Source organism: Haliotis rufescens, unplaced genomic scaffold (genome assembly GCF_023055435.1).
Source record: "Haliotis rufescens isolate VD_foot unplaced genomic scaffold, xgHalRufe1.0.p SCAF_7, whole genome shotgun sequence".
Taxonomy (NCBI): Eukaryota; Metazoa; Mollusca; class Gastropoda; order Lepetellida; family Haliotidae; genus Haliotis; species Haliotis rufescens.
In genome coordinates, this window is record NW_025964361.1 from 32,668,072 (window position 1) to 32,682,655 (window position 14,584).

Genomic DNA, 14,584 nt, shown 5'->3' on the forward strand with positions numbered 1-14,584 from the left:
CCATACACATGAGTAAGTTGGGTTTTACACTGCTTTGAACAGTCTTCCACTTATATCACAGCGCCCTATGAAGATGGAGTCAGTACCCAGTTATCCTTCTTCACAAGACACTAGATCTTGCTTAAGTGAGTGAGTGAGTGAGTTTGATTTTACGCAGCTTTTAGCAATGTTCCAGCAATATCACAGCGGGGGAAAAACAGTACTATTGGCCTAAATTAACATTACAATTTGTGTGAATAAACAGCACTATGTGCTTAAAGAAACATTAAAATTTGGGTGAAAAACAGTACTATTTGCCTAAAGAAACATTACAATTTGTGTGAATAAACAGCACTATTTGCCTAAAGAAACATTACAATTTGTGTGAATAAACAGAACTATTTGTTTACAATTTGTCCACATGCCTTCTGAATCGAAGTACTACAAAGTTAATGCAGCATACACAGAGATTCTTTAAAACCTTTATACACATGGATAATGGCAAAACAACATGCTTTTAAACCACCCTTCCTATTCTGCCTCTGCCTTGACAAGATGTGATTGTCAAGAAGCAAACAGTTGAAACATAGTCAATCCCATATCAATGGTGGCCATGCTTGTTGTATGTAAACCGTCTTTTGGAAATCACTCAAGTGGTTTCTCTGATCAACAGATGCCATTCAAGTGTCCGACAATACAAGATGCTAATTATTCAAGTTTAATGGTTCATGTCACAGGCACTCCTCCTGTCCTGGCTGTCAACCGCTTCGGATGCTGCATAGATGATGTTCGAGGTATGTGAGCACTCATGCTTACATGATACGAAATTCTATGAGGAAATTATTTACCTTTCTGGTTCATTCATGATGTGTCCACGGCTTGAAAATAGTTGAATGGAAATAGTATTTTCATGATAATTACACTTTTGCTCTGAAGAATGTTGAGAGAGGACGAGAGAAATAATGGGCACTGTGTGTAGATTTATTGCACCTTCATTGGGAATAGAACACAAGTCAGATGTGTGACAAGCATTTACCATTGAGCTACCTCTTTGCAACTCTATGTTTCCCAAAGGTAATGGACCGCCTCCGTGGTCTAATGGTAGAGCGTCCGCCCGGAGAGCGGAAGGTCTGGGGTTCGATCCCAGGTCGCGTCATACCAAAAGATGTTAAAAGATGGTACTTGTTGTTACCCTGTCTGGCACTCGGCATTAAGGGGTTAAAGCAAGGACTGGTCAGCTCGGAGTCAGTATACTGTGTCTGAGTGGGGTATTCATGTTAAACTGCGGCATGGTAGCTCAGTGTGCTAGCACTATAAATCGGTATCAGTCCGGACTAGTACAAGCAACCACACACACACACGTGCATGCACGTCGCTATATAAGTGCAATAATGTTGGAGGCGACGTTTAACCCAAATTCACCTCACCTCACTTACCTCACCTCACCTAAAGGAAATGCTATTTTCAATTTTCTTTCATTTCTTTCATCTTTCAATTTCATAAACTTTGTACCCCAAAAAATGAACACAGGAATAAAATAGGTTGATACTACAAATATTAAAATGGAATAAAAGTACCAAAGCTTTGATAAATCATTCATTACACAATTCTCGGGGACGACAAATATGACAACGGCTGTCAATGACAAAATATGAAGTATCTGAAGTGGACCAGCTGTAGGCGTTACCAGACAGGAAGTAAGATCGCCATCTCCCCAGATTACCACCACTGCTTCTATAAGCTGACCTCTGACCTCAACTAGTTAAAGTCCTGTCCACGTGTTTACCACAGCAATCTAATTAGGAGCACTGACCACATGCCCCTGGAGGTCCTAAAGCAATCCATGCCACGTACATGTATGTTGTTAGCCCAGGGAGCATTCCTGATGGACAGGTATCAATATGATAGAGATGATATCTGTAGGACTGGCCTCACCTGGCCGCACACCTGGCTCATCTGTCCTTATGCAGGACAGGTACAGGGTGAGCCATGCTGTAAGCCTTTATGTATTTCCTGACCTGATCGTTGAACTTAATGAAACAGGCAGCATTGAACTGGACTATCTACCTACATCTGGTATCCCTCATATGTATATAACTCCTACTTGTGATCTTATATGATCACTATTCCATATGTCCTCAGTTGTATATGAGCCCTACCTCAGATCCTCAGACCCAAATAAACCCATCTATGTCCTCAGACCCATACAAGCCCCACCCCATGTCCTCAGACCCATACAAGCCCCACCCTATGTCTTCAGACCATACAAGCCCTGCCCTATGTCTTCAGACACACATTAGCCCCATCCCATTTCCACAGATCCATACAAGCCCTGCCCCAAGTCCTTAGATCCATACAAGCCCTGTGCCATGTCCTCAGACCCATACAAGCTCCACCCCATGTCTTCAGACCCATACAAGCCCCACCCCATATCCTCAGACCATACAAGCCCCAACCCATGTCCTCAGACCATACACGCCCCACCCCATGTCCTCAGACCCATACAAGCCCCACCCCATGTCCTCAGACCCATACAAGCCCCACCCCATGTCCTCAGACAATACACGCCCCACCCCATGTCCTCAGACCATACACGCCCCACCCCATACAAGTCCGTCCCACATGAGCCCTATCCGATGTCGTCACACCAACATGAGCCCCACCCATGTCCTGAGACACCCCCACTACTCTGTTCCCAGATCATATCTACAGACATTCCTCCCCTGCAGGCTAGCAGCCAGTCACTACCTACTGTTCCTATCACCAGTCTCATGCTTGACCGAACGGCAAAACTATGAACAGTTTGATATCCTTTGATAAAATCGGTATTCATGGAAACAGGAAATTGCCTGAGATGGCCACTTACGGTCGCACATGCAGTCTCATTACTACACCAACAGTGACATGGAGAAATTCCGCTCACACATTAATCCCTGGGTTCTCCATTATCTGCAATACAGGACAGGTACTTCCTTCCCTTGTCTCAGCATTGTTTTAATAAGACAATCACCCCCATTCAATTCTCATCCCGGTCTTAGCTCTAGCAGCCTGGGCCCACTTGCACAAAGCAATCTTAGTGCTAAGATGATCATAACTCCCATACTTTAACATAGGCTTTCATTAGTCGTAGCGCTAAGACCGCTTTGTGCAAGTGGGCCCTGTACTCATCTCCTCTAGGAAATTAAAATTAAGAGACTTTAGGCATCCTTTCATAGAATTATCTCAACTTAATCTTATATATTTCTTAACCTTTAGCCTGCTGAATTACTTACACACTTCTTACCCCTGCCTGCTGGATTAATTTTAGCATAAGGCGCTCTAAAGAGGGTGGGTGATTTCAAACAGTTGGTGCTTCATTATACAGGGTCCAACTGAAGAAATACTTTGCACATTTATTCCTGATAGAAAAGTTAAAGAACACTTGATTCTTTCATATAAGTATAGTTATGCCATGACAGTGAACTATAGTAATAAGAAATAATTAGGTTTCCTTAACTTCTTTTGAGTTGTATGACTTTGTGTCCGTCTGCAGTTCATCTAACTGCTTTAACTAGCAATGCTTAACATTGACAAGAAACACAAAAAATTAAACTATCTCTTAAAGACTCATCTCTAACAAACACATGCACTTAAGTTTTACAACATACCCAGAATGCTTTCTGTGAAATTAAACAAACAATAAACATTTCTCGACAAACTTTGAAAATATCACGTAACCAACATATATACATTTCTGTTAAAATGTACACAGTTCATCTCAATGTACTCATAATAACTCATTGTTTACATGTATTGTTTTGATAGTTGTAGCGTAAATACTACTGCAGTTTTTTAGGAAAATTTGTAGTGACAATGAAAAATGACAGCACAAATCATTCCCCTGCTGTGACCTATGCACCAAGTTTTTCTATCCGCTGTCATACATGGTGAACCAAGTTGGTCTCTGGCCCTACTGTACTAAATCAACCTGCACCGTCTCACTCCCACCTTCATAACACATTCAATAAAAAACATGGCTGCCATTAAATAGAAATATGCCAGCGATGAAAAAGTGTGACGTTCGAAGAAATAAATCTACCATGACCCCTTTTCCAACTTCTTATTTTCAGCAAGTCGATCACTCATAAACCGACACGCTTCAGTGAGCTCTTTGTGTTCAATGTCATCCCATTCTCTAGGAAATGAATACTACAGTTTTGTACATGTGTTATTATGATATAAAGGTTTACGCAGTTCAAACAAGTCTTGACTACAAGAAAAAGAACATGGCTACTCATTGACAAGACTATTTTGTTGGTCAGCGCTATAGAAATTTACCAATATAACAAATCTTTAAAACATGTCAAGAGTTATTACCACTCATTAATTCCATTACAATGACATCTGACATTTTCATTTGTTTACATTTGTGATATTGGGGCTAATAACATGTTGCTGTAGTGCGATGGTATGTTGTTGGCAAGACAGGGAAGGGGACATAACTCTGTTGAGAAAGTAAGGGGAAAAGGTGCTGTGGTGATTAGGTGATAGAGCACCTGTCCCACATAAATTGCTCTATGTGATGTGATGTGAGGTGAAATGGGGTTTAATGTTGCGTTGAGGAGTTTTACACTTATATAGCAATGCGCATGCATTAGGTGTACGTGTGTGTGGCTGCTTGTACTAGTCCAGACTAATTCTGTTTTTTTGTCCTAGCCCACTGAGATACAATGCCACAGTTTAACATGAACAACCTGCTCAGACTCTGACATACTGACTCTGAGCTGACCAGTCCTTGTCTTATTCCCTTTATGATGAGTGCCAGGCAGGGTAACAACAAGCACCACTTTTCAGGCACATGCTCATTCCACTATACCACGGAGGCTGTATGATAAAACACAGGCACCATATTTGGACTTGAACACTATGAAGCCAGCATGACAATCGACTTAATAATAGACAAGAGTGAGTGAGTGAGTTGGGTTTAACGCCGCTTTTAACAGTATTACAGTTATATCATGGCGTGTCAGCTTAATGTGGGAGGAAAGCCCAAAGTGATGCAGGTCTCAGATGTTTACCACTTCGGTGAAACCCACGAGCATGGGTATGGTGCTGACAAACCTAGAAACATAATCGGGGTGAATCGGGATACGAACCCACAATCATAGGTTTCTGGCGTGTCCGAAGGGACGCAACTCAGCACAGCGAATCGCGGCTCCTTAGGCAACTGGGCCACCCGTGCCCCCAATAATAATAGACAAGAAGTTACATCCACACCCTGATATTCAATAGAATGTTCTATTTCCCTATTACTGGAATATGAGGACATCAAATACTAATGTGGTTATTTCTACTGGCATTAATCTTCTATATCATTGCCATTGACAGTTTTTATACCATAAACTTGATACTCTCTAGAAATGGAGGTATGTTGTCTGCAACGGGAGAAGGCTCATACCCCTATAGATGCACCAGGCTTTGGCCGAGTCATACTCTTTTGACTGTCACCAATATGTTATATCATGGAAGGATTACAGTTTGGAGTGATAAGTCACAAAATATCTTCGGATATGGATGGCAATTACAATCTGTGAACTCAAACTCAAGTTGATTGGGTACAGGTTTCATAATTACGCATTGCCAAACAATTTTCTTCCCCAAAGCTTAAACAAACAGAAAATCAGTTGAGATTAAGTGTAACTAAAATTGATTCTCAAACTTTAAAAAATATATTTTATTGTCGTGTTGTGTAAATCTAATGTATTACTTCAATATTTAACAATTTCAAGAAGAGCTTTTACACTCTGGAAAAGAAGGAGTAGGGTAGACTCAGAAAACATCAATTTGGTTTGGCCTTAAGATAATTACAATTTTGACATGACATATTGACAAATACTACAATTTTATCTAGTGTGAAGAGTTTATGTACTTGGAAAGTGTCCAGAATGTCTCTATATCTGACATTTAGCACGTCTTTACTGTGCTTACAGTAAATTTAGGCATAGGTTTCAGTTCATTATCATTTAAGAAAACTTTATTTTTAGGTTTGTTAAAACACCTGTTGACTGAATTAACACAGCTCTGGGTGGCCCTACAGTTAAAATGTTCACCACACATAAACTGTGGTTGGTGTTCCCTTCATCACACATGAACTGTGATTGACTTTTTCTTCATCACACATAAACTGTGGCGGCTTTCCCCTCATGGTACTAATCATGAAAACCTTGCACAATACACTGATAAAATATTTGTCACATTATAAGATGCCAAAAGATTATACTCAAAACTAAGTTGAAAAACCTAAATCATGAGCTATATTTCTCAGAAATATTTAAATGCGCTTATTAATTTCTTTTATTTTTTCTCGTCTCTCTTTTTTAAGATATTATTATTATTATTATTTTTATTATTAAAATACAATATGCAGCAAAGAGGGTTTGGGTGATCCTGGCACAGTCAGGCTGGTTGTTGTTATTATTATTATTATTATTATTATTATCAAGTGGCATAATCGTTCCTGAAAGTTTGTCCTCCTCCTTGTGGGTACACGTCTGTGTGTCTGATGGCGGGACACAGGGTCCAGTGTCCCCATGTGATACGAGTTTGGACAGCAGTTGTTTAACAATGGACAACAGTAGACTTGTAGCCAGCCACTCTGGTATTCCCTCCAGTCCTGACTGACCTCACCAGACCAACTGACTAACGAACTGGCATAACGAGAGGTCACCATTGATCTTGTTCCACTTGTTAATTTCAGTTTTCAGGATAACCTTCCTTACAAACCCTGGTATTGGCTCAGCTGATGACAGGTCTTGTTGCAGCATGACAAGGATGATGAAGTCAAGATGGGTTTGGGACTTTTCAGTTACAGGTCATTAGGCTCAGTAATAAGTCTTGATTGTGACTTTAGTTTCTTCACTCACTCACTCATTTAAAATCTATCAAATTAAGATCAATGTAGAGTATCACTCAGTGATAGAATTGTTGGAGTCTCATAGATGAGAAGTGTTCCAAATTTCTTTTCAAAATAATTAACTCAATATTGCACACAGACTGATGAATTTAAAAACTGTAGCATGATTTGAATCATGGAAAATAGATTGATCTATTTTCATTATCAGAAAGAGATTTTCCAAAACAACATTATACATGTACATCATTGTCATAAATACATCAAGTGAGATACGTTGGTACCGAGTTTTATCTTCAACAAAAGACAACAGTTGATTGTAAGTCTCTTCAACAAATATGTTTATAGAAATCTGCAGCTCAAAGACAAAAACAGCACATCCTTGCAGAAAGTATGTTGAAAAACTTCCAACAAGGTATTGTATATTTACTCTGGCCACCGGGAGGTCAGAGCAGTGATACGCCATATTGACTGTCCACAACGCCAGTGTTTAAAGACCATCCACCAGATAAAATAGTCCCTTTTCGTACCCAACAATGAAACAGCACTTTTGACAATTAACGCAGCTAAGTTTCCATCGCTGGGAGATGTGAGAAACACGACGGCCATTATGTCCACAAATGTTCGCGACACTGAGAGAGTAGAAACAGCATGATAATGTGCTTGTATTTGGGCACATCAAACACCACGACAAACAGCAAGGCACAAGAGCCAAAAGCTTCACGCTGGACAGAATTAATTAGGATAAATAAAGAAATCTGTATGGATAGCAAACAGGAAACTGAACTACGTGGTGGCTGGCACATTTCTGCTATCACAAAGTGACCTTCACCCTAATCGAATTATTGTTATTTTTTTAAAAGTAAACGAAGAATTTTTTGAAAGCACTTTTGGAGGAAAAATCTTACTGCACATCGTGAGAGATGGCACATATCAACTCTGGACAACCTTCACCTTGACCTTGATCGGTGACTGAAGTAGAGTGATTCCTGTTGTCACGTTACATTATGAGACATTGAACAACATGAACTTCCTGTCGTGTCAGTCTTGCCAAACCAAATACCAGCAGACCTGTTGGACCATAATGTGGAAAGTGGAAAGTTACAATACCAACTTCAAAATAGCAACTGCGAAAATGATTTGCTCTTTGGATTGAAGGTCTGGAAGAAATGTCAGATATGAAAGCAAAACCATTTGGGACTATCCACTTACCTTGTATGGATTCTTCACCTCCAAGTTCAATACTACATTCTACACAAACGGTTCATTGGTACAGTACTGAGCAAGGGCAACACACATCTTTATTTCCAAAATACTTTAATTCAATTGATGGACAATACTTCTTCATAAGATGAAAATGTTTGTTTTTTCATGTCAAGTTTGCATTTTCTAAAATAAATGAATATTTTCTTAAAGTGTGTGAAATATCTGTTCTGATCCAATAAATATTTTTTGATCTTTTCAGTGTCATTTTCTTTTGCTTAATACTGTTCAAGCAGCAATCTGCTGACCAATATATTCTACAAGTTTATCAACAACAAAATTCTTTGAAATAAAATTGGTTCTAATTCCATGAACCACAATTAATTGATGCAATCTGTACCAATGCATTTGAAAAAGATGGTAAATGTTTGAAAAGACCATTTCAAGAAAATATATCTTTTAACATGTATTGATTATCTACCAGCATCAAATTTGCCTGCTATGGAAGTAGAACCATGGATTTTATACAACTCAAAAGATTTTTTTCATATGACCTCTAGTTATCTATAGTCATATGGAAAAAAATGGGAGTTCTTTAAGTTCTTTTGAGAAGTATATAATGTGGAAGTAAATCCATTAAATGCGTAGTGATCAAAACATAAACATACCTGCTTGTCGCCGCTCGCTGAGTCCAGCATTCAGTTTCTGAAAAATACAAAAACTCTAATTATCAAAATGCTTATTTCTTTACAGCAGATGGTGAGTGATGAGTTCTCTCTGAGTTAAAGTCATTGACGTGTAAACAGGTACAAGTTTACTCTAATACTGGCAGTCTGACAACTGTATTTCTGTTTGTGCCATAATCTTTGACGGAGAAAAAGAAAAAGACTTGTCATGCTACATGCATGTACACCAATATATTCTACTCAAAAGAGCCTAAAGAATGCACAATTCTTTCATATTAGCTTTGTAAACTATAGTGATATGAAAGAATTGGGTGATCTTTAACTTCTTTTGACTAGTATATTTGAACTGGTCCGAACTTGACTTCAGCATCACTATCAGTAGATTCTCATGTTTCTGTACAGACACGTGTTAGCTCAGCTTACTGGACCGATTCTTACTGGACTCCTTGGACTATGGCTAAATATAAAATGTCAATGCTAGAGAATAATCAGTCTCTGTTATATTCTGAAACAGATTCCATTGGTCATAAAAGGCAGAATAGGGATGAAAGTTACTGGTATATGAATGTATCAGTGCTGACACCACGCAATGAGTAGGCAGGAGATGCTAAAGTTGCACAGACTAGAAGCATAGGCCATCCAGCAATCCAGCTCATAACATCATATTTATTTCACACAAGTTTTGATAGTTGAGTGGAATGGAGAAAAAGAATGAGGGAGTGAGTTGGGTTTAAAGTCGCTTTGAACAGTATTCTAGTTATATCACGGCGTGTCAGTTTAATGTGGGAGGAAAGCCTAAGTGATGCAGGTCTTAGACATTTCCCAATTTGGTGAAACCCACGAGCACAGGTATGGTGCCCACAAACCTAGAAACATAATCAAGCTGAGCCGGGATTCGAACCCACAATCATTATAGGTTTCTGGCATGCCCAAGGGATGCAACTCTGCACAGTGAATGGCGGCGCCTTAGACGTCTGGGCCACCGGGCCCCAAGAAAAAGAATGAAATATTAACAAGGTACAATAAAAAAAGTTTACTAACAACAAATCAAAACAATTTTAGCCGCTGCTTACCCATGATGGTTTATCTTCCGATTTGAAACAAAACATTTCAGCCAATCCAATGCATCGGACATAAAATATGACTAAGATCAAGACAATTATTCAATCGCATCTGCATACAAAGTAGACATACTGTCTGTTCTCAGACAACACAAGGCACTGTAGAAATCCACATCAACTCATCAGAACACACATCACTGTCAACTTGACACAGAATATACATCTCCAAGACACTCAGCCCGCGGTTTCAATGAAATGTGTTCAAACTATACACGGCAACAGTGCTCTGTGGAGCAAACGCCTCGTTGCAACTGGTTGTAATTCATACTGGAAAATAATCAGAGAAAACTCCAGCGATATTCATCAAAGTGACAAAATGAGCCATACTATATCCCTGATGACAAACTACAGTTATGAACCAGGCCAAAAGATTTCCTCCTAACTCACGCCCCTGTGGTAATTGCACTTGGCTGTGATATGCATTAATTAGCTGGGATGCCTCAGTGTCCTCATAAACACTGTGGTCATTCCTTCATGGTTTGACCAGACTCACATGATATACAGATTCAGGGCCAGTGTACTGGAAAGTGTGACACTGAACATGATCATATCTGATATTCATTATAAAGTATACTTCATATCTTCATAAAGTTTGTGGTCATGCAAATATAGTTTAACCCTTCCGACATTATATGTATACAGATTCAGGGCTAGTGTTGAGGACGGAATGGCCCTGAACTTGGACAATAGCCATGTGTGTTGGTTTGACTGTAGCCCACTAACAAACCAAACTACTAACACAGTGATGTAAGAACTCTCTGCGTGCTGTCCCTAATTAAGTCCAGTGTCAACAAAAAGTCTGTCGCCATTAATATTGCCATATCCTCTCCATCATCGTTTCAACATTCATAGTCTAACATCCGTAATAGTCCTCTATCAATAAAGGCTGTCACAGGCATGTTGTCTCGACACAGGAGAAAATATTTAATCAAAATAATTAGAAAATCTACAGATACACGATATTATTATACCATGAAGCCGAATGTGTTTCGACTTCATAAAGATCAAGTCAGAATAAACTAATAATTATATGCAAGCCTTTGGTAAGCATAATGCATATTTTGTATTCCTAATATATGCTATTTATGATACAGAAACTAACGAGAGTAGTAATCTCTTCATCATATGATGTCATTCTTAAAATAATCAATGTTTAAGATGTATTTTTACTCAATGAAATAACTGTAGAAACCGTTAAGTGAACTGTTCCATTTATCATACAGTACCAAATGATTTGCAGCCATGTTTGTCAACACAAACTCACATATCGGGAACCCCTATCAAAACTTTTACTAACGTCAGTCAATAATTTATTGATCAAACAGACATTGTACTGATATATAGAGTATACAAGTACTTCCTGCTAAATCATTTGCATATTTATCAGATTGTGATAACAAGATTATCGGTTGGTTTATTGCATTGATAACACTAATTTGAAATTAACTGTAGAAACATCTTCTGTAATGAGAAAAACAACCTGTCTTCTGTCATATTATAAGGAGAGAGGAAGCTCCCTGACCTAGAGAACAGCTCTTGCACAAAGAACATGCATCACCACGTACTAGCTCTGACAAAGAAGCCGTCTAATTTAAATAATATGAATTGTTCATGTCTTGAATCTAAAATCATCCATGTTTGCCACAACTTGACATGCAAGGCCAATTTAACATGCTTGTTTACATGACATTATTTTCACCTTCCCTTATATACTTTCAAGGTCATCAACATGTTAAAACCACACTGAAACATCTGCTGTGTCGGTAACTCATAATACATATTCATACTTGCCTTTGATAATTGTATCTTTGTGAAGCGGCAATAATACATTAAATTCTTCATCTTGACATGGGATGTTTTGCTAACATGTATTTAAAATTCTGATCTACTTTCTAAACCAGAATTCATTAGATTTATGTTCCCAAAATGTACACCCTGTTTTCTTTGAAAGACGTCTTTCATTCCAAAACTTGCCTATCACTCCAACGACAATTTGAAGTTTTTAAACAATCCCATCTTTGACAACTTTGCTCAAAGATGAAGAAGACATTGTGAGGATGTGTTCAATGAGGCCATGGCCAACAGAGCAGCAACTAGGGCACACCCCTGATTGCACCCAAGCTATTACAGAATGCAGACAGCATAATGTCCTCCTTGTCAGGTAAGTCTGTTTGAACAAGTGCTTACAGTCACGGTAATTTCCCGCTCAGACAGAATAACTTCAATTGCAACCTTATATCTCCTCACTACCTTACAAAGTTACCAGACCACGGCACAACGGACAATTAGCCAATCATATACCTTACCACCACCATTATAATCTCCTCATTAACCCACAATGGCCAGTATGTACGAGGATTAACCACTTATATGCTACAATTAGCATCATTCACGAAGTCTGTGGACTGGATTACAGAAGAAAGATGATCTTTTCGCCTTGAAAACATTCCACCCCGATAGCCTCAATGTATTTGTCTTTTCGCCTCAAAAGAATTTTGTACCCATCCAACTTGCTCAATATTGCGGTGAATACTCCCAGATCTTTTTGTATTAGCATTTTTATATGTAACCAATCATGCATAATATCTCAAAATCACATGAATCCATATTTGAATGTGGCTTTACATTTCTCGACCCCATTTTCTGCATGATTTCATGACAAACTCATATTTTCACATATTATTTCGGTCCAATGCATTTCATGTGATTTATCTCAGCCCTTCAATTAATCTTTTGAAGCCTATGTTTGGTCAACAGACCCTGTTGTAAGACGTTACTTGATTTGGCGTCACTTGGCATGCTTCGTGGCTCTCACAAATACAGGAACGTTATCTGTCCCATACTGGCGCTGGATTAACAGCCTTAACTTGACATATCTTGTAACTGGACACACATATTCATCTACATTCCTAACTCGAACTTCTTATCTGGCGAAAAGTTGTCATCATTTTGAAACCCCTGAATCTATATCATATCCATGACAACACTCTAATAGGATTTTCTGACATATTATGTAAAAGTTGTAATCTACATCGTTACAATCTTTTGATCAATAAACAAACTATTTCCATGGCACGATCTGAAATATATAGCACATGTCATGGAGAGCAGCATGAAGCCTTCAACTGACTCCCCTTATTTTCTGTGACTAAAACAAGCTCATGTAATTCTGTTCTGGAACATGCTTGTTGATTATATCAGTACTCTACCTCCTTCAAAAATACAGCTATGGTGGTTTGGGAAATAAAGTCACAATAAGTATGCAATTGGGAATTGCATCAGACATCATTTCTGTCACAGATCCGTCAAATTTGGAAATGTCCTCCCAATGTCCACCATAAAATTTTTTGAAACCTTTACTGAGGCCTTGACCCTGATTGTCTCCCAAATGTCTAGAGCTGTCAACGCCCCCAACATGGACGTGTATACTGACTATACTGTAAGATCATGTTGTACAATGTACACATTCACATCAGTATCATGCACACACTCCATGTTATCTTTCGTATTCCGCTTGACCCTCTGACACTCGTTTGTCTTAGCGTCCACTTTCTGGTCAAGGTGCTCAGATAATTCACATGGTGTAACACCATTCTAAATATACCTCATGAAAGAAGCCCTTGAAGCATCTTTACATGATAAGTCGGCCACCACATTGAGATCAAGTAGAAGCCTTACAGATAACATGAGTGGTTTCAGCCTAAAAATACATAATGGTCAAGTGTGGGGTGTGTTAAACCGGGACCACACAAGATTCACTCTATGACCATTGGTCAATGATGCAATGAGTCTTACAAGGCTTAGCAAGAGCTCAGTAACAGCACTGGTCAACATTGTTGTCCAACCACTGGGTGATGCAATGTCACCCTATAACCCAGGTATGCTGGTCTATATAAGTTAGGGATCAGGTCCAATGGGCCACATTGAGGGCAGAGTGATGCAATAGGGTTGTTATGCTTAACCCTGTCTGTGTCAATATGTCAGGAGAGTTGGGGCAGCAAGTGTATTATACACCAACAAATCACAGGAGGTACTGGTGCTTGCTAGGTTATAACACTACTTATACCACGCTTGTCTCCATATTCTGTTGTAGCAGACAGGCTAATTAGGGGGCAGTGTTATACTGACAGGGGACATCATGGCCCTTTGAGAGATGGTCACTTTAGATAGCTGTGTTGACCAGGATAAGGTAACTCATTGTCATCTGACCCTCATTAAAGTTAAGCTTCTGTATAAGGATGTCTTTACTACACTGACCCCTATATTTCAACTTTGTGATATTCCATATACAAGCATATCAGAATTCCAGACAATTGTTTTAGCCTTAGAGAATTACTGACATGTTGTCATCCTCAATGGTTATTCATAGTTTTCTTGTTATGTTAGTTAAGAAATTTACATTAATTACTCATACATGATTTTCATAGAAGATATACTGTCAATTACTTGTAGAAGTCTTTAATATAATAAAAAATGAATATTTAAATTAAAGCGACAAAAACATTTAAACAACCCATAGTCTCTACCAATATCATACTCCGCTACCTGACTCAGTTTTTGAAACACTACAGATTTCAAATTTGAATTAAGGATATGTATTATATATTCAGCAAACGGCAAATTTGGGGTCAAACTTGAAAATATCAAGCGTCTTTCAAAAGAATATCAATGACAAAGCACCTGGTACAAAATTTGAATATAACGCT

The 14,584-nt window shown here is 38.7% G+C and overlaps 1 protein-coding gene across 9 annotated transcripts in view; it reads right to left on the reverse strand.

Annotated features, from left to right (window-relative positions):
- The window catches only part of LOC124146016 (rho GTPase-activating protein 7-like), a 242,761-nt gene that overhangs the window by 83,548 nt on the left and 144,629 nt on the right, over positions 1-14,584 (reverse strand). For 8 of the 9 annotated variants that reach the window (XM_046516031.2, XM_046516032.2, XM_046516033.2 and 5 more), the window contains one exon: positions 8,740-8,776. In XM_046516031.2, coding sequence (XP_046371987.2) covers positions 8,740-8,776 — 37 coding nt within the window. Of the gene's footprint in view, positions 1-8,739; positions 8,777-9,830; positions 9,882-14,584 lie in introns of those variants that run through there. The other variant, XM_046516041.2, reaches the window with a different exon arrangement.